Source organism: Pan troglodytes, chromosome 10, assembly GCF_028858775.2.
Source record: "Pan troglodytes isolate AG18354 chromosome 10, NHGRI_mPanTro3-v2.0_pri, whole genome shotgun sequence".
In the NCBI taxonomy this organism is placed as follows: domain Eukaryota; kingdom Metazoa; phylum Chordata; class Mammalia; order Primates; family Hominidae; genus Pan; species Pan troglodytes.
The window spans coordinates 19605583-19626384 of NC_072408.2; the positions used below are offsets into that span (position 1 = coordinate 19605583).

The following is a 20802-nucleotide window of genomic DNA, read 5'->3' on the forward strand; positions in this document are numbered from 1 at the left end:
TAAAATATTATGAATATGTTCTCAGTCTACTGCTTGCCTTTTCATTTTATTTCTTTTCTTTTCTTTCCTTTTTTTTTTTTTTTTTTTCTTTTTTGAGACAGTCTTGCTCCATCACCCAGGCTGGAGGGCAGTGGTGCGATCTCAACTCACTGCAACTTCTGCCTTTTGGGTTCAAGAGATTCTCCTGGCTGGCCACGGTGGCTCACGCTTGTAATCCCAGCACTTTGGGAGGCCGAGGCAGGTGGATCATGTGGTCAGGAGCTTGAGACTATCCTGGCTAACACGGTGAAACCCCGTCTCTACTAAAAGTACAAAAAATTAGCTGGGCGTGGTAGCACACACCTGTAATCCCAGCTACTCGGGAGGCTGAGGCAGGAGAATTGCTTGAACCTGGGAGGTGGAGGTTGCAGTGAGTCGAGATCGCGCCACTGCACTCTAGCCTGGGTGACAAAGCCAGACTCCGTCTCAAAAAAGAAGAAAAAAAAGAGAGATAGTCTCCTGCCTTAGCCTCCCAAGTAGCTGGGATTAACAGGCATGTGCCACCAGGCCCGGCTAATTTTGTATTTTTAGTAGAGACAGGGTTTCTTCATGTTGGTCAGGCTGGTCTCGAGCTCCTGACCTCAGGTGATCCACCTGCCTTGGCCTCCCAAACTTCTGGGATTGCAGGCATGAGCCACCGCACCCGGCCTTAATGGTATCTTTTTAAGAGAAGTTTTTAGTTTTGATGAAAATCAATTTAACCATTTTTATTTTATGGTTAACACTTTTTGAAACTTAGAAATCTTTGCATACCCCAAGGTAGCAATTTTTTTTTTTTTTAAAGACAGGGTTTTGCTCTTGTTGCCCGGGCTGGAGTGCAATGGCATGATCTCGGCTCACTGCAACCTCCACCTTCCAGGTTCAAGTGATTCTCCTGCCTCAGCCTCCCAAGTTCAGGTGATTCTCCTGCCTCAGCCTCCCAAGTAGGTGGGACTATAGGCATGCACCACCACCTCCAGCTAATGTTTTGTATTTAGTAGAGACGGGATTTCACCATGTTGGTCAGGCTGGTCTCAAACTGCTGACCTCAGATGATCCACCCATCTCAGCCTCCCAAAGTGCTGGGATTACAGGCGTGAGCCACTGAGTCCAGCCAAGGTAGCAAAGATTTTTCTCCTATATTTTCTTCTAGAAGTTTTATAGTTTTAGCTTCCATATTTAGGTCTGTGATCCATTCCATATTAATTTCTTGTGTATGCACTGTGAGATGTAAGGCTCCAGGTTCATTCTTTCTCTTTGTGGATATCTAGATATTCTAGCACAAATTGTTGAAAAACTTTTTTCCCCCATTAAATTGCCTTGGGATCTTTGTAACAACAATAAAAAATCAATTAACAATATATTTTTAGATCATTTTTACACTGTCTTTTGTTTTATGGATCTGTGTGTCTCTGTGCCAGCACCACACTATCCTGATTACTGTAGCTTTATAGTAAGTCCTGAAATCAAGTACTGTAAGTCTTCAAACTATTCTTTCAATTATTTTGGCCATTCTATGTACTAAGAATCAGCTTACCAATTCCTGTAAAACAATGCCTTCTAGACTTTTTACTTGGATTGCAAATGAACCTCTTAATCAATTTGGCAAGCATCAGCACCTTGACCGTGTTGAATCTGACAATCCATGAACATGATATACTTCATTTCTTGAGATCCCTTTTAATTTTTCAGAGCGATGTTTTGTAATATCAGTGTACAGATCTTATACGTATTTTGCTGAATTTTTCCCTAAGTATTTCATGTTGCCGACGCAGTTGTAAATAGTATTCTTTTATTCCACTGTCCTGTCGTTCATTGTTATGTAGAAATACAATTGATTTCTGTATGCTGACCATGTATCTTGCAGCCTTGCTAACTTCACTTTCATAGTTTTTAGTAGATTTTTAAAGATTTTCTAAGTGTATTATCATGTCATCTGCAGATAAAGACCCTTTTGCTTATTCCTTTCTAATTTCTTTGCCTTTTACTTAATTTATTGCATTGGCTACTGCATATAGTACAATGTTGAATAGAAGTGGTAAGAGTGTAGACATGCTTGCCTTGTTCCTAATCTTAGGGAGAAAAGTGTCTTTCACCAATAACTATATTGTTAGCTGGAAGTTTTTCATAGATGCACTTTATCAGGTTGAGGAAGTTTCCTTCTGTTCCTACTTTGCTGAAGATTTCCATAATAAATGCATGTTCAGTTTTTTGAGTGCTTTTTCTTATATTCATTGAGACAATCATAGATTTCTAGCCTCTATTCTGTTGAAATGGCAAGTTACTTTGATTGATTTTTCAGATGTCGAAAAAGTGTGTCTCCTTGACATAAGCATTGCTTGGTCATAATGTATTATCCTTTTTGTATATTTCTGGATTTTATTTGTTAATATTTTGAGTTCATGTACTGAGTGGACCAGCCAAGTAGGCAGATGGGCCCGCACCATCCATATAAGGTATTTGGAACAACTTTGAGCACATTCTACAGATGCCTAATAACCTTAGTGGGCCTGCAGTTCTATGCTCAAATAACCTCCCCTTCTTTTTCACTTGTCCTTTGAAATGGACTGCCCCAGAGATGGTACATGAATCTGTAGGGCAAAGTTTGAAGTATGAGCTTGAGTAAATGATGAGTTCCTTGAAGACAAAGGCTTTATTGCATTCTTTTTTTTTTTTTTTTTTTTTTTTTTTTTTTTTTTTTCCTGCAATAGGGCCTTGCTCTTTTTTTCCAGGCTGGAGTGTAGTGGTGTGATCACAGCTCACTGCAGCCTGGACCTCCTGAGATCAAGCAATTTTCTCACCTCAGCCTCTGGAGCAGGTGGGACTACAGGTGTGTTCCATCACACCTGGCTAATTTTTATTTTATTTTTTGTAGAGATGAGGACTCACTGTGTCGTCGTGGCTGCTCTTGAGTTCCTGGGCTCAAGTGGTCCTCCTACCTCAGCCTCCCAAAGTACTGAGATGACAAGCATGAACCACCGCGCCTGGCCAGCATTCGTATCTGTCAGTATAAGATTATATTAACTAGTGTTACAGAAACCCCAAATGATGGTGGCTTATACAAAATGAAAGTTTATTCGTCTCTCTCAGGCCTGGTCTACTCTTACACATAAACATCCTCATGGACCCAGGCTGCTTCTAGCTCATGATCTGCCAACTCAAAGATGTAACCTTCATTATTCTCATGGTCTACATGGGGTGCACCTGCATTTCAGCAGCAGCAGAGTGGAGGAGGGGACAGTGAAGAACAGAAGCAACAAAGAGTGCATGCCGGCTGCCTTTCCAGGAAGGTGCCTGGAAGCTGCCAGGAGAGACTTCTGCATGCAGACACCACTGATTATAACTTGGTCATGTGTCACGGCAAGGTGAGGGTTTTGAGGCAAGAGTTGTGGAGAATAAAGAGTTGTTCACTTTCTATTTGAAAATCAGCTAGTTTATTCATGTAATTTTTCTTAAGTTCCTGAAACAAAGTTATTTGCAATTTATATGTTTCTGGGCCTGAGTTTCCTGGAATAGTAAAGTCATGTTAACAGAAACAGTGGAAAAGAAAATTCATGTTAATGTACACGGTAAGCTGTGTGGGTGTAAGTAGTTTTGGTTCTCAATATCTATCCTAGGACCTCGCATAGTGCATGGCACATGGCACGTGATGCTACTCAATAACTGTCTGTTGCCTGTGTGGTAATAGCTCACACTTACCCAGTGCTCACTGTGTGCTGGGCAGGATGATAATGTTCTCCTTGCAGAATCTCATTTAATCCTCAGGACAGTCTTTTAAGTGGCCACTCTTGTTATCCCCACTACCTTACAGATGAGGAAACCGAGGCTTACGTATATTTTCATTCATTTATTCAACAAATATTTATTCAGGACCTGCTATGTGCTGGGTACTGGAGATATAGCAGAGCTTAAAGCACACCAAATCCTTGCTCTCATGGAATCACCCTTCTGGGTAATTTTCTAAAATCACATAGATACTGGGTCGAGGGTAGCCCTTAAACCTAGGTGGTCTGACTCCAGAACCTGCAATCTTAACCGTTGTTTTATTGGTAGATGAATGGATTGATGAGTGTGGTGAACAAAAATTGTGACTATCCATTTCACAAACAGCTTCGTGGTTGCCCTTTAGCTCCAGCGTGGGTGGTTAGATTGCCCTGTCTGAAGCTGGATTTATTTTATTTATTTATTTATTTATTTTTGGAGATGGAGTCTCGCTCTGTCGCCCAGGCTGGAGTGCAGCGGTGCGATCTTGGCTCACTGCAACCTCTGCCTCCTGGGTTCAAGCGATTCTCCTGCCTCAGCCTCCCAAGTAGTTGGGACTATAGGCGCACACTGCCACGCCCGGCTAATTTTTTGTATTTTAATAGAGACGGAGTTTCGCCGTGTTGCCCAGGCTGGTCTCGAACTCCTGAGCTCAGGCAATCCGCCCTCCTCAGCCTCCCAAAGTTCTGGGATTACTGGTATGAGCCACCAGGCCTGGCCAAGCTGGGTCTTTTGAATGGCTATGGAGTGCTCAGTGAGGCAACCCTAGGTGATATCATAACACCTCTGTTTATCCAGAAGACAATTAGTATATATGTTATCTTGTTAGAATCCATGTGCCAAAAATAGAAATAGGAAAGGCAAATAAGGATATATCCCTAGATTGTCAAAATGGTGATTCAGAATTGCATGAGATACTGGTTTACTGCCTACAGTCACATCAAATGTGTTACAATGAGCATGTTTCTGGGGGTTCGTGGAGTAAAGGTAGGGATTATGGATCAAGGACAATGTTACCTCAAGAGCAAAGGTCAGAGACATCAAAAATAGGCATCAACAGTTTTACCATCCTTTTCCAGATAGTCCATTGTTGCTTGCACCAAGTTGAGACTTTCTTTGCAACAAAGAATGGGGGAAACATTTAAAAGGTAATAACTTTCCCTACATGTGATCTAGTCTTCTTTAATGCCATGCCACGTGCCAACAAAAGTCTCATAGAGCACCAGTGATACAGGGTCTTGCTCAGGAAATATGTGTAAAAGAGGGGAGCTGCTGGACTTCGGAGAGCTGGGGTCCAGTGTAGGTTCTGTCACTGTGAGATCTTCAAAGTCACGCAAACTCAAGTTTCCTCTTGTGGTTTTTTTCTTCCATGGAGCATAATGGAAGTAAGACATGATGTCAGCACGCATGAACAACCTGTTGGAACTCAGTGTGCTCATTTCAGCATTAACAGAAAGTGCCTTTACAAAAGCTTTGGAGACATTAAACACGGGCCCCAGCTGGATGTGGAAACATGTAGGGAAGTACGTGCCATTTGACAAGTACCTGTGAAGATGGCTGTGAACAGTCTTCATCAGGTGTGAATCGGGGATGGATTGACTGCCAAGGACTTTAGACTTGATAAGTTAGAGCCTTGGAGACCATTTCAGATAGAAACTCTTCAAGCATCTATCTAGTCTGGTAGGGTTGCGGGGTGGAGGGCCAGGAATGCCCTGCCAAGTAAAATGTGATGCCCGAGAAGGTTCCCAATTCAGGATTCCACCTGGCTCCCACGAGCCCCGCTGTCTCTCAGGTGTGTGGAGTGTTTCTCAGTGCTCATTGCAAGGCCACCCTGAAAAGGCCCAGCGGGTGACTGTCAGGACCACAGGACTCTCCTGGCTCACTACTTCCAAAGTGCTGAGCGCCAGACAGGGCTGCAGAGAACCCCGGAAGGTGTGCATTGTTTCCACATTATTTGGAGTTTCTCACTCCGATGTTTTCTTTTTTTCTCTTCTCCCCCTGCCCAACTAGCTGCTCCTCCTGCCCTGCAGGCGCTCAAGCAAGAGGCCCGCCAGAGGACAGCAACACTGATGTGCTTCGGTCGCCTCCCGCCCCTCCTGCCCTCCCCACAGATGATAGCAAAAGGGAACTTATTTTTTCTTGGGGCTGGCTTTGGTCCCCCGTGTTTTCATGAGTTTGTTTTTGTGTCTCTCGAAGCCATTTTCAGAGGCTCTGTGGTACCGGGTGTTGAGCCCTTGTCCTGATGCAAGGTCGGGAAGGGGCGTGCTCCAGGAATAAACCAGAAGGAAGGGCTGGAGGAGCCTGGGAACCTTGGGATAGGAGTGTGGGCCTCAGTAGTTGAGCTGTTTTCTCCTGGCCTGGGAAAGAAACAAGGGGTGAGGGGGTGGAAGTGGGGTCCATGCTGAGGAAGGGGTGCAAGTGCCCAACACGATGGCGGTCTCTCTCCCTATTTTTATCTGGGTGATGGGTACTAAAGAGCCTCTGTAAGGGGAAGAGAAGAAGTCACGCAAGGGCAGCCCAGAGCCCGCAGTTTCTTTAATGGGGGAGAAGGGCACATGAGATAGTCCTCACAGTTTGACAAATGTGGTGTGTTGTAAGGACGGGAGCCTTGGTTGCATTTTTGGCCCTGGCAGGGAGAGCCTCCCTTCCATTGCAGTGTTCCCCGAGTGTCCGCCAAACTGCAGCCGTCCAGGGAAGAGAAGGATTGAGTGAAGAACATGCATTTTGGGGTTTGGGATTTTTGTTATTGTTGTTAGAAACAGGGTCTCACTGTGTCGCCCAGGCTGGAGTGCAGTGGCATGATCATGGCTCACTGCAGCTTCGACCTTCTGGACTCAAGCCATCCTCCCACCTCAGCCTCCCAAGTAGCTGGGATTACACGCACACACCACCACGCCCATCTGCTCCTAGTTTTTTTCTAGATAAGCAACCTGAGACACAAAGGATAAGTATTAGCAGCTCATACATGTGACAGAGCCAGATTCAGCCTTGGCCTGACTGATTTCCACATCCAGAATTCCCCTCATATAGGGAGATAGAAATCTCAGGATCTCAACAAGGTACAAATAACGCACATTCCCAGAACATAGAGCCGGGGACAATCCCCTCTCAGTTCTCTTCTAAAGGTGGTTCTGGCACAAGAGTTGATAAAGCTGTGTCCCTGAAGGGCTTTTTAGCCCTGGGTGCTTCCTGTAAAACTTGTCAGCTTCCACTGGACCTGCGGGACTGTGTCCCTCACAGGCTGAACACCCGGCCCTGCGGAGAGGACTTGATTAAACAAGGTATAATGTACTTCTCTTTCCCATCCACAGATGGATCTGTCTGTAGAAACTCTGTTCAGCTTCATGCAGGAGCGCCAGAAAAGATACGCCAAGTATGCCGAGCAGATCCAGAAAGTGAACGAGATGTCCGCCATCCTCCGCCGCATACAGATGGGCATCGACCAGACCGTGCCCCTGCTGGACAGGCTCAACAGCATGCTGCCCGAGGGCGAGCGGCTGGAGCCCTTCAGCATGAAGCCCGACCGCGAGCTCAGGCTGTAGCTGCTGCCCGGCCTGCCTGGGGCTGGGAGCCCCAGACACCGACACCCTGAGGACGTGTGGAGCCAAGGTCATCTCATCTGACCAGGTCTGGAGGCTGGCGGGAGGCTCCCTGAAAGTGGGTGCGAAGGAGTCCGGCTGGCGTGAAAATCTGACTTTGCCCAGCTCTTTTCCTTGATGCAGTTTCCCGGTGTGGAAGGAACCTAACCAGTTCTCGGTGATAACTGAAGCTGGAACATGTGAATTATTAGGAATTCTTTGAAGAACTCTGCATTGAGAATTATTTTTATTTAGTTTTTTTTTTTTTTAAATTGAGAGTATATAGTCCAGTCCAGGTACCGGAATAAAAATATGGAGACAAGGGGAAAATATTTTACGAAGCTCTGTGTTCTCAGCGCCCTCATGAACTTTTCAGTAGGCTGTCTGGTTTATGTGTGGTCAACTTGAAAAACTAATTGAATCTAGGTCTCTGTGTTGTTCCTGTTTCTACCCTGACTGTTTCCGTCACACCAAGCCCTTATCTGGGGCACGTCTTCCTGCCCAGGTGGAACACTGGCATTTTGTTGACTGTCAGGTTAGGTGTCCCTTAGTCGTCATCAGAAGCTGAAGCCTTCCTTTCCACACCCTCATCAGATTCATCTCCACTGATAACCGGTTTCCTTGATGTAGACATAGTTTAGCTTTCTTTGACTGCAGAGATGTCTCATTCCACAGACGTTTCTTGAACCCATTTGATGTGTCCGATATTGTGCCAGGGATACAAATATGGCCGTATAGCCTCAGGCCTTCATTTCTGAAAAGAAAAAAGCTCAAAAAGCTGCTGAATTTCTCTGGGAGTTTAGGAAAGGAAGTTATTTGAGTAACAACAAAAGTGCTTAGTGTCGTACTTTACACATCATAGGTGTTCTAATGGAAGCAAGGACTGGAGAAGCAAAGAGTGGAATGTGGGGAGCAGACCTAGGCAGACACCTTGAGACTAAAAGCCAGAGCTGAAGGGAGTCGCTGGGGCCAGGATGGCATGCAGGCCTGTACCCTGTTCCCCTAAGTTCCTGCAAGCGTCGGGAGGTGTGTTTTCAGATACCAGAAAGAGCCTTCAGTAGATTCACAAGATTAAAATTGATCTGCTTAATTTAATGTATCTCGGCTAAACTTGATCTGATTCTAATCTTGGTTTGAGACAGGGTCTTGTGCGGTTGCGCAGGCTGGAGTGCAGTGGTGCAGTCATAGCGCACTGCCGCCTCACACTCCCGGGCTCCGGGGATCCTCACGCCTCAGACTCCTGAGTAGCTGGGATTACAGGTGTGTGCCACCAAATCCAGCTAATTAAAAAAAAATTAATTAATTTTACATTTTCCAATTCGAAAGAATAATACAATGAATATTCATATTTCTTTCACCTAGATTGACAAAAAGTGGTATATTTAAGACATCACCATCATTGTCTTTCTTCTGGAGTATACAGAACCCGGTTCTGAACACAGGGATATGTTTGTAGCTTCGAGGAATGAAGGGCTGTTTACAGAGCTACAAAAATAGCTTAGGTGCCATTATCCTCACTGCACTTAATACAGGTGACACATGAAAGCACAGAGTGGGTGGCAGTTCAAGCCTGCGAGGGCCGAGCCTTTCCACTGCTGCAGCTGTTAGTGGCTGGCACAGGGCAGGATGGCAGACCCAGCGCAGCACAAACAAACCGCGCAGTCAGCCAGCTCTCCAGCCAACTGTGTCTACTTCTAAAGTAGAAGTTAGACAAAACATGGGGTTCACTTAGATTGGGGTCCTGAGTAGGTGATAGGCTACTTATTACTGGGTGGAAGCGGAGAAGTATGGCAGAAGAACAATAGGCAAATTCAATACTCCCGGAAAGAATTCTAGTTAGTTTAATATTTTGATGGCATGTTGTGGTTTCTGCAGTGTCGTGAACTTGGCTAAACTGAACTGTGTTCCCAGAATTCCCTTCCTTGTTTGTTTCTCTGGTGAGGGTTGGCCACGAGAGAGATTTGCATGAGGTTTGGAAGTGGAAGTAGAGCAACAGCCATGCGTATTCACTGGAAGTGGATGTAGGTCAGGCCCTGTTCCATCACGTGCACGTTACCATGGATCTCCTGCACTTGTGGTGTGGGCAGCCGCTGGGCCCACGGCTCCTCCCACTCCCGCAGAACTCTGCCTTTGGCTTTTCCAAACCCTGGGCCGGGTATGAGAACCAGCTTCTTGGTCTGCAGCCACAAGCATGAAGGTTTGGGGATGAGAGACCAGCACGGGCTCTGATGAGAGACAGGTCCAGGTCCCAGCTTGTGGCTTGCAGGTCTCAGTTGTACTTGCTCTCCCTCACCTTCCTTTCCAACCGCCTGGCCTGTGGTCTGGTGAAGAAGAAACAGCCGAACCGAGACTTTTACCAGCCCCTTTAATTGCTCAAATCGCTTTCACAATCCTCTCTTTCTACATCATTCCTAGTGGTTCTTTTCTGATGGAACCTCTGACTGGTAACATGGCGTTACCAGTCCTTTCCCTCTCATGTTTTGCTATTTCCTGATGGAACCTGTGAGTCTGAGTGAGTTGTATTTCAAGAAGCAGTTATGCTGGATCTCTTTGTTGGTTAATACCCCATGACCTATCTGGCCGTTATGGGATATTTCAGGGATAGGAGTTGTGAAAGAGCCCTTGGCTGGACGTTTCTAGCCTTAATCTTTGGCAAGCCATTTCATTTCCCCAGCCTCAGTTTCCGCCTTCCTACAGCGTGAGCAGGTCTGGGTGGGCTCTCAAGGCCCTTTCAGCTCTAAGATTCCAAGTCTGTGATCCCGATACATCTTGACTACAGTGAGCGTGTTTACCTGTTGTCTCTGAGCAATGGCCCTGGGTCTTGGTAGTGACTTTAAATTCCGAGCTCCCAAGGTGCAGCTGCTTTTCTTCCTTTTAATTATAAATTAGCTGTTCATTGGCTGCTTCTTTCTAGAGCCTGTTTTGCTTATCTTGCAATCTGTTCATTTCTGTTGATGAACACAGTCAAATAGGCCTCTATGTGCAGTCTCCTGGTTTCCCTGATCAAAGTGGAAGGTTGGTAGAAACTGGCCTTCACTCCTTGTATTAGGGTATATATAAATTTATAATAAATGGGCCAGGCGCGGTGGCTCACACCTGTAATCCCAGCACTTTGGGAGGCCGAGGTGGGCAGATGACGAGGTCAGGAGATCGAGACCATCCTGGCTAACATGGTGAAATCCCGTCTCTACTAAAAATACAAAAAATTAGCCAGGCATGGTGGCGGGCACCTGTAGTCCCAGCTACTTGGGAGGCTGAGGCAGGAGAATGGCGTGAACCCGGGAGGCAGAGGTTGCAGTGAGCCGAGATCGTGCCACTGCACTCCAGCCTGGGCGACAGAGTGAGATGCCATCTCAAAAAAAAAACAGAAACAAACAAATATATATATAAAATGAACTGTGGAGTTAAGAGCAAGTGATAGTATAGCCTCTACAGATTTCATGTCTTTGTTTCCCTCAAAGTTTTATTCTTAGTAACGCTATATATGGTTTTATAGACCACATATATATAGTCTCCTGTGTCTTAGATGATAACGTCCTTAAAATATGAAATATATTTTGAACCTAGATACCTACCCAGTATTCTCTGCACAGAGTAAACATTTCATTAAATGAGTTTCAAGGACTCCATACCCTGATATAGGAGTACATTCAAGAAATGAGTTTAGGCCGGGCGCGGTGGCTCACGCCTGTAATCCCAGCACTTTGGGAGGCCGAGATGAGTGGATCACCTGAGGTCAGGAGTTCCAGACCAGCCTGACCAACATGGTGAAACCCCATCTCTACTAAAAAAAAATACAGAAATTACCCGGGCATGGTGGCTGGTGCCTGTAATCCCCGCTACTTGGGAGGCCAAGGCGGGAGAATCGCTAGAACCTGGGAGGCGGAGGTTGCAGTGAGCCAAGATCGTGCCATTGCACTCCGGCCTGGGTAACAAGAGTGAAACTCCGTTTAGAAATGAGTTTAGTCTGGGAGAATCTGCTTTTTGAGTAAAAAAGTTTGATTTTATGTATGTGTGCGTCTGTATATGTTTCTGTATCCTGAGTATTTCTTTGCGGCTTCTTCAGTTATGAAAGAGGTTGGTACTGTTACCCTTACGTTATAGGTATTACAAACTCGGTTTTACAAAGTTACATAAACTAATGGCCCTGGGGCGAATGACATGTGCCACTTTTGTGTTGATTTGTAGAACTTACTTAGCTTTGGCATTTCCCCTAGTAATTCCCAAGGCAAAACCAGGAATTGTCAGAGACGTGACCAAACATGTATTAAAATTCTAGTGCAATTGGGAACTTGGTCTTCCTGATTTGTTTATACTTCAGCCAAACCCAGATATATAGTGCTCAGCAGAAATTATTCAAAATGTTGATACTCAAGATTGAAGGATGGATTAGGGAGAAATGAAAACTTTTCTTCTCGTGGACTTTTTAGGTATGAAATTTAATCATGAGGGTAGTTTTGCTTTTCTTTCCCTGACCTTTCGCTTCATTCCTTTGTTAAGAACTATATAGTGCCTCTGAGGAGGTGGCATTATTGTTCACTAACTTACCATAAATCAGGGGTCTCCAAACCCCAGGCCACAGACTGGTACCCATCTGTGGCGTGTGAGGAAGTGTGCTGCACAGCAGGAGGTGAGCGGCAGATGAGCAGGTGAAGCTTCACGTGTTGTTGTTGTTTATTGAGATGGAGTCTCGCTCTGTTGCCCAGGCTGGAGTGCAGTGGCACGATCTCGGCTCACTGCAACCTCCGCCTCCCGGGTTCAAGCAGTTATACTGTCTCAGCCTCCCGAGTAGCTGGGACTACAGGTGCCCGCCACCACGCCCGGCTAATTTTTTATTTTTAGTAGAGACGGGGTTTCACCATGTTGGCCAGGCAGGTCTCAAACTCCTGACCTTGTGATCTGCCCGACTCGGCCTCCCAAAGTGCTGGGATTACAGGCGTGAGCCACCGCACCCGGCCAGCTTCGTGTGTATTTATAGCTGCTCCCCATCACTCACATCACTGCCTGAGCTCCACCTCCTTCATGCATTAGACTCCCCTAAGAGCGTGAACCCTATTGTGAACTGCGCATGTGAAGGATCTAGGTTTTGCGCTCCTTATGAGAATCTAATGCCTGATGATCTGAGATGGAACGGTTTCCTCCAGAAACCATCCCCCTGCTTCCCTGTCTGTAGAAAAATTGTCTTCTATGAAATGGGTCCCTGGTGCCAAAAAGGTTGGGGACTGCTGTCATAAATAACATTGAATTTCTTGTGGGATTTTTTTTTGACACACCAGGCATGTCTCTTCCATTCAAATGCTATGGCTACAGAGGGAAAGGGTAGCCAGATAATTATCCACATGCTTCAAACCAAAAAGATTAAAAAGTTGGCAACTAGATCTAGTTGCCTGCCAGGATGACCAGCGTTATGCTGGTGTGTGCGTGTCCATGCCTCCGGGATTTTTCCAGGGTTATCAGCGTCAGTGTAAGATCTGATGGAATTTACTGATGACTCAATTTTCTTCACCAATCGAGGCTCATTCCTTGAGGCATGAGTTATGCGAAAAGCTTTTCTGCACCAAGTACTTTGAATCTGGTCTTTGGAATTGTCATAATTCTGACAGAGAACGCAGACCATTACCGAATGCTCTTCAGGTTACCCTATTTGCCTGTCACGTTGCTTCTACTGGCCACATCCTGCATTTCCTGTGGGACAGCATTTTCAAACTGATTCTAGTGTTTGAGCTGGAACCAAAAGAATGAAACTGTTTTTACCTAAGTGCATATTGCTGTCTCTGCAAATAAAGTACAACAATATGACTGACTTGTAAATATCTTCCAGGACAATGCTGTGATTTTCCAGTTGATTCTGCAACTTTAAAGATATAACCAAGTATAATTAGGCCGTTCAAGGATGAATGGGTCCCACAGAAGCTAGAAATAGTTTACTTCCCGCTTCCATTTCTAGATGCAGAAGACTAATATTCACAGAAAAATTACATAGACAAATTTTGTTTACTAGATCTAAAACATTCCTGCTTCTCAGAAAAACAAAACCAAAGGAGTATTTAAGATAAAGTAACAGTGAACGTGTTGAGACTAAAAAGTTTCCATCAACTAGTCCCATATGCACCCTCTACCCTTCACATAATCTCTTTGGACACTCGGCTCCAATTTTGCCTTATTTTTCTTCACATCTCAATCTACACCTTCCTAATATGTCCGGAATTGGTGGATTCTTGGTCTCACTGACTTCAAGAATGAAGCCGCGGACCCTCGCGGTGAGTGTTACAGTTCTTAAAGGCGGCGTGTCCGGAGTTTGTTCCTTCTGATGTTCGGATGTGTTTGGAGTTTCTTCCTTCTGGTGGGTTTGTGGTGTCGCTGGCTCAGGAGTGAAGCTGTAGACCTTCGCGGTGAGTGTTACAGCTCTTAAGGCAGCGCGTCCAGAGTTGTTCATTCCTCCCAGTGAGCTCGTGGTCTCGCTGGCTTCAGGAGTAAAGCTGCAGACCTTCGCAGTGAGTGTTACAGCTCATAAAAGCAGTGTGGACCCAAAGAGTGAGCAGTAGCAAGATTTATTGCAAAGAGCGAAAAGACAAAGCTTCCACAGTGTGGAAGGAGACCTGAGCGGGTTGCCACCGCTGGCTCGGGCAGCCTGCTTTTAGTCTCTTATCTGGCCCCACCCACATCCTGCTGATTGGTAGAGCCGAGTGGTCTGTTTTGACAGGGCACTGATTTGTGCGTTTACAATCCCTTAGCTAGACACAAATGTTCTCCAAGGCCCCACCAGAGTAGCTAGATACAGAGGGTTGATTGGTGCATTTACGAACCTTGAGCTAGACACAGGGTGCTGATTGGTGTGTTTACAAACCTTGAGCTAGATACAGAGTGCCGATTGGTGTATTTACAATCCCTGAGCTAGACATAAAGGTTCTCCAAGTCCCCGCCAGACTCAGGAGCCCAGCTGGCTTCACCCAGTGGATCCTGCACCAGAGCTGCAGGTGGAGCTACCTGCCAGTCCCGCGCCCTGCGCCCACACTCCTCAGCCCTTGGCTGGTTGATGGGACTGGGTGCTGTGGAGCAGGGGGCGGCGCTCGGGGAGGCTCAGGCCCCACAGGAGCCCACGGAGGTGGGGGAGGCTCAGGCATGGCGGGCTGCAGGCCCTGAGCCCTGCCCTGTGGGAAGGCAGCTAAGGCCCTGTGAGAAATTGAGCACAGCAGCTGCTGGCCCGGGTGCTAAAAGCCCCTCACTGCTCAGGCGGTGGGGCCAGCCAGCTGCTCCGAGTGCAGGGTCCGCTGAGCCCACGCCCACCCGGAACTCACACTGGCCTGCAAGCACCGCGTGCAGCCCCAGTTCCCACCCATGCCTCTCCCTCCACACCTCCCTGCAAGCTGAGGGAGCTGGCTCTGGCCTTGGCCAGCCCAGAAAGGGGCTCCCACAGTGCAGCGGCGGGCTGAAGGGCTCCTCAAGTGCTGCCAAAGTGGAAGCCCAGGCAGAGGAGGCGCTGAGAGTGAGTGAGGGCTGTGAGGGCTGCCAGTGCGCTGTCACCTCTCACTAATTTCCCCTTAGTTTATTTTTTGTTTAAAATGGAGTTTCGCTCTTGTTGCCCAGGCTGGAGTGCAATGGCGAAATCTTGGCTCACTGTAACCTCCACCTCCTAGGTTCAAGCAATTCTCGTGCCTCAGCCTCCCAAGTAGCTGGGATTACAGGCACCCACCACACCTGGCTAATTTTTGTATTTTTAGTAGAGAAGGGATTTCACCAGGTAGGCCCAGTTGGTCTCAAACTCCTGACCTCAGGTAATCCACCTGCCTTGGCCTCCCAAAGTGCTGGGATTACAGGCGTGAGCCACTGCCCCCAGCCTCCCCTCTTAGTTTAATTCCTGGTCTAATTGTAGTTGTCACATCCAAACCAGTCCTCCAACAATAGCCTGCTGAGGCTGGTCATGAAGGGGCTCCAAGCTCTGTCAGTAACTGGCCTGAACTTCAGGCTCTCCCAAGATCTGCATCTTCTCATTGGAAGCCTCTCACTGAAACAACTGTTCCTCCTGTTACCCTCTATCTCTGGAGGCTGATTTATTCTAATTCCCTTTATTCCTCTATCTCACTTCCACCTCTTTTTCTGCAGGGTCCTGGCCAAGATAGCTCTTCTAGTCTACCTCACCCGGCCCAATCTTTCTTATAAATTTTCTTAAATGTAACTTCAACTCAACCAACTTCAAGGTCACCTGTGATTCTTTCTGTAGTCAGTATTCCATCTGTTTGCACTGAAGCTTTATTCCTTCAATGCCTAATTTTTATGAAACTGATGAGACTAAGTTTCTAGTCTCATAAGTCATCAAATCTAGTGTCATGAGCAGAGAGGTTGTTGAGATGTATGTGGCAAGGACAGAGGACAGCTCTTCAACAATTGCCCTTCCTGTTTTTCCTGTAGGAATCGTAACATCATTTACATGTTATATCGAAATGGGCCATGAGTGTGTAGCTGGCCTTTTTTTTCCTACCATGTACTTGTGTGTTCTGGAATCAGTCAGCTAGAAAATATTTACCAAGTGTCTTAGGCTTCTTCACTGTAGTGTGCATTTAACGTACACAGTAAAGAATGAAGGCTGGCACTAAACTGTTAGCTAATCATCCGGTGTTCCATGTGAATGACAGAACACGGAATAAACCTGATGACACCACCACTTTATTTTGAGCTAAATCCTCATTTAAGTGAGAACAGGACAGGTTTCACCACTGCCTCCTTTGGCAACTTGAGTGGTGGTGTTCCCACTGAGTTTATGGCTGCAAAGATAGGTCTTTTCTCATATTTATGTATAAACAGGTACCAGTTTTGATTTTATTTAATCATTTCATACATTAACATACATGACACATCAAAATGAGAAATGCACAGTTTAACCGTTCAACAGCTGGCCTTACTTCAAAAGAACACTATATTCATATTAAACATTTACAGTCTTTCCATCTAACTTTACACATGTCCTAAATCATTTTCCAGCACTTCTCACATAGAAGTCTAGTTTTGCTCTTTAAAATCACCATCTGTATCACCCCTAGTAGACGCGAGGGTTTCCCCAATTACATGCTGAAGAGAGCCAGCCACCACCCCACCTAAAGACATCCAAGCAGCTCCAGAGCCTGCCTCCGAGGCCACCCCTTCGCCACGGCAGTCTGGATTCCAAGAACTGATTATCTGACACTAGTGAACCAGCACTAAAGGCTGTAGGGTGTGACTACATCACAGTTCCAGAAGGAAGGGGACCATGGCCAAGAGAAGCCCTAAATGACAGAAGCTCATTAAAACCAAGTCCCCCAAACCTCCTGAAACATCGTTAGCAAGGAGCTACTGCTTTCCTTTCTTAAACATGTTTTGGGCATGACCACACTCTGGAAGTGGTGAACTGTTACACATTTGGTGTGTGTGTACATAGCATCAAAAACTACTGTGTGAAACTAGAGAATGTCTGATTGATTAAAGATTTCAATGTATATCTAAAAACTAACTCAAATCGTTGACCAGCACTTTCCCAGTATCATAACGATGCGGCTGACCATCTTCTGCCTTCACTTTACACCCCATCATAGCACATTATTTGTGCACAACTAGTGAGGTCTGTGCGGCTCATCATCCCCATGACCAAGTCGGTCTGTGTTGAGTCATATCATTCATTCTGTGCTGGTTTTAGAAGTCACCATAGGAAACATGAAGTCACATCCTGGTCAAAAAACTGTCCATTTCTCAAACAGAGAAAAACCTGAGATACGAGGCAGCAACTAGCGACACTTACAGGAAGGGAAAGAACAATGACAACACCCGCCCAGCCCCACCCCCAAAGAGCTGCTGTTGTGAATTAAGGCTTCAAAAGAGGACCCACATTGTAGCTGATAAAACTCAAGCCAGGAGGATGTTTGAAAGCCGATCTGCACTATCACTTGTTCCAGTGACCTCCTATGTTCAGCTGCCAGGACCGATTCCATACAGTGATTGTAGGTTGAGGACTGAGGACGCCCCTTTGCTCTCGCTCCATTTTGATTTGCTTTTTACACTGAAGACACGCCGGCCAGCGTTTCCAAAAACAGCTTGGCCATGGCTTTTGCACTCTATTCACAACTGATCAAAACTCAACGGTCTTCTCAGCTTTCTCAACCGTTTTATTCTGAATATTCCTTCCTCACTAAAGCCTCTCTCAGCCCTACTAGTAAATGTGAAAGTCTGAGGCAATTATAGAAACATCAGCCCCATCGCATGCCGAGGGGATAAAAGCCACTAAGGAAATAGGTTTCCTGCTTCTCCTCAGCAATTTGTACCTTTCTTAATCTTCCCATAATTTACCTCCCTAGGAAGTTTCCTATAAAATTCTGCCATATTATTACATTTTACCAACTGTATCCATGCAGTGAAGCAGAAAGGGCAAAAACATCTGCTTTGGCTGAGAATTTGAAGGTGCTGCTGCTCTGCTACCAACCCAAATAAATTCACATTTGGCTTGAAACCAAGTTCATCTTTATTTAAAGGATTGACAATCCCATTTTAAACAATTCTTTGATTTACAAAGAGGGAGGTAGACTCATTAGCCTCCCAACCTTAGCTTAAATCGTGATGTTGCCAGGTTCCTGGTGGTTCAGCTGAATCCTAGACAGTTTCCCTTCTCTTCCTAAAGCTGAGAAGAAAAAAAAAATTATGTCCATCTAGGCCCACGGGAATTTTGTGCATAGACAGTTTGAATTGGTCTGAAAAGTGTGACTAGCTACCTACCTATTCACAATGCCTAGAAAATGGGCTACCAGATATGGTAGTGGTCAAAGCCCCGACTTTCCTGTCTGAGGTACTGGGTTTGCTCTAAGGTAGACCTTGGCAAGGCCCCTAATGGTCCGTCCAGCAGAGTGATGCTCGTGTCCCTCGGCTGTCAGGTGAGCGTGGGTTTGTGAATCAGCTTTGGATAGGATCATTTCTCTTGGATTTACCACTAGGCTCTGTCCCTAACAGGGTCTACCTACCTGACCCCCAAGCTGGCTCAGTCTCAGCGCTAAGGTGTACTATGGAAGGGTCCGGACAAAGACTAATATTTGAGATCTCTTAGTAGCACAACGTGAAAATGGTAGGGGATTTTGTCCTCCAACACCAAAGACACTTGCTTTTTTAAGAACAAGAGGATGTGTAATTCACTGAATAAAATGGTTTTCCTCCGTCTAGGGGGGATTCTAGCATCTGCCCTTCCATTTTTGTTGAGAGACGTATTAGCTGATCTCTCAAATGCAGATGTTAAGAGAGTAACAACTGGGTTGATCCACCTGTTGCTTTTACACCATAGCTCCATTTTCCAAAAATATATATGTATGTACATATATATATTTCAGATTTACAGGGAATTTTTTTGTGAACAAGAAAAAAAAATTGTCTATAGAAGTCACAAGTGTCTTTCTTCTCAGGAGACCTCAATGATTTCCATGCTGCCCGAAAAGCTAGACTGACTGCCCACTTTCCCCAGCTCTTCCCGTGACCTGTTCTCTGACATGATGCTCTCTCCAAATTCCATTTGGCAGCTTCTGCGTTTAAACTGCTTTTCAAAGGGGCTCTCTTCGTGCCAGCTCCGCCGCGAGTCAGCTCTGTCACTTGGCTTCTGCCGCCTGCGCACAGAATAGACTTGGTCTCCGCAAGTGGGCAGCTGGCTGCAGCTGTAGGCAGAGTAACTGGCACTGCCTCCGTAGATGGCTGAGGCAGAGTAGAAGTGTGAGGACTCTGTGGCAAAATACCAGCTGCTGGTCAGGGAAGGGGTAGAGGTCTGGGGGGCCAAGATATCCGAGTGCCAGCCCTTGAGGCCCAGGCCAGCAGACTTCGTGAGGTGCTGCTGGCTGGTGGAAAGGCCGAAAAGGAAGCTGGTGTGGTAATTGTCCTCCACGCTCCCACTTCGATGCAGTGGAGATAAAAGGGACCTCTGGCTGGTGCCACTGCTGCTGGTTCTGACCGAATGCAATCGCTTGCTCTGGCTGTCTGAAGGCCTGGTGGTCTGCGGCTTCTTGGGGATGCTGGCTTCCTCCTTATCAGGACTGGTTTCGGGAGTCTGCTCCGATAGTTCCTGAACAGGGGAGAACTGGCATAGCTTGTTGGTCCCATCCAGAGTAGTGGAAGGTTTGTAGTATTCCAAAGCATCTTCTGATGAGGAGAAGCCATGTAAGGATGCTGCCATGCTGGCTGAATATGAAACTGATTTGATATCCAGAGAGAAGGAACGCTTGAGCTTATTGCTGTCTTCCAGCCTGTCTGCAGACAGGTGCAGCCCACTGAGCGCCTGTACCAGCGGGCTGTCCTCTAACAGCGACGGCTGCACGCTGGGCACGCTGGCGGGATGCACGGGCCTTTGTCCTGCTGCCTCTGAGGTAGCAGAGTCGGCACAGGGTGGACTGAGGGGCGTCTCGCTTTTCTGTCCACCCTCTGAGACAGCAGGGACAGGTTCATTTGGCTTCTCCAGGTGCAGCAGCTTGAGTTTGCTCTTTGGCCCTGATGCTCCAGTCTGGTTCTTAATCTTCTTCTCATAGTCCAGGAGTTGGCCCAGAAAATTGAAGTTTGGAGATATAGTAGGTCTTTTTTCTTTCACAAATCTGCAGAGAGAGGAAAAAACAAAAACCCGAATTTTACAACTACACTTTATCTTAAGAATATTAAGTGAATAAATGAGATAGGGAATTATCAGGCAGACCTCAAAAACTTTGGAAGATGATTGGTTTAAAAGTTCGGGGAGATGCTTCAAGGTGGAGAATACAAAGGCCCTAGGCACTGGGGAAGCTTTGCACACATCCTGGAGTATGCCAGAAGAGGCAGCTGGGCCCCAAAGGCTCTAGTTTTTGCCTCCTTATTTTCAAAGGCCCAGGGCTCCCAATGCAGCTGATAAGAGATGGTATGGGGTTTTGTTGGTGGTGGTCTTTTTTTTTTAAGAGACAGAGACTTGTTCTGTTGCCCAGGCTGGAATACAGTGGCATGATCATAGCTCACTGCAGCCTCGAATTCCTGGGCACGTGCAGTCCTCCCACCTCAGCCTCCTGAGTAGCTGGGATTACAGGACTACACGCTTGGCTAATTTTAATTTTTAAAGTTTCTTCTGTACAGAAAGGGTCTCACTGTGTTGCCCAGGCTGGTCTTGAACTTCTGGGCTCAAGTGATTCTCCCACCTTGGCCTCCCAAAGTGCTGGGACTACAGGTGTGAGCCACCATGCCTGGCCAAGAGATGATTATTTATTCACCACCAAGGACACCCCTGACACACACACACCAGTGCTACCATCAAAAGTACAGTATAACAGCCACTCTCCTTCTTCAGTTTCCAATGTCATCCCCTCTTAAAGTCACCAGTCACTTCTCAAGACAGTTCACATTTTAAATTTAATGACAAAAAGAAGATGGTATCAGATGATCAAAGTATCAAAGCAACACTTCTTTTTATAGTCAACATGACAGACTAACCAAG

At 46.2% G+C, this 20802-nt stretch overlaps 2 protein-coding genes across 17 annotated transcripts in view; one reads left to right on the forward strand and one right to left on the reverse strand.

The window, feature by feature from the left end:
- BORCS5 (BLOC-1 related complex subunit 5) overlaps positions 1-20802 on the forward strand; it is a 125113-nt gene that overhangs the window by 99168 nt on the left and 5143 nt on the right. For 4 of the 7 annotated variants that reach the window (XR_008538440.2, XR_673284.4, XR_010147980.1 and 1 more), the window contains exon 4: positions 7092-7407. Coding sequence is in view for 3 of the 7 variants with exons in the window: in XM_001139139.7 (XP_001139139.3) it covers positions 7092-7322 (231 nt within the window). In the remaining 4 variants the exon portion in view is untranslated. Of the gene's footprint in view, positions 1-7091; positions 7784-20802 lie in introns of those variants that run through there. The other 3 variants (XM_001139139.7, XM_009424874.3, XM_063785455.1) reach the window with 2 other exon arrangements.
- Positions 16146-20802, reverse strand: part of DUSP16 (dual specificity phosphatase 16) — an 88310-nt gene continuing 83653 nt past the window's right edge. For all 10 annotated transcript variants that reach the window (XM_520751.7, XM_063785449.1, XM_063785453.1 and 7 more), the window contains one exon: positions 16146-19939. In XM_520751.7, the coding sequence (XP_520751.3) occupies positions 18766-19939 (1174 nt within the window). In that variant the 3' untranslated portion in view covers positions 16146-18765. The remainder of the gene's footprint in view (positions 19940-20802) is intronic.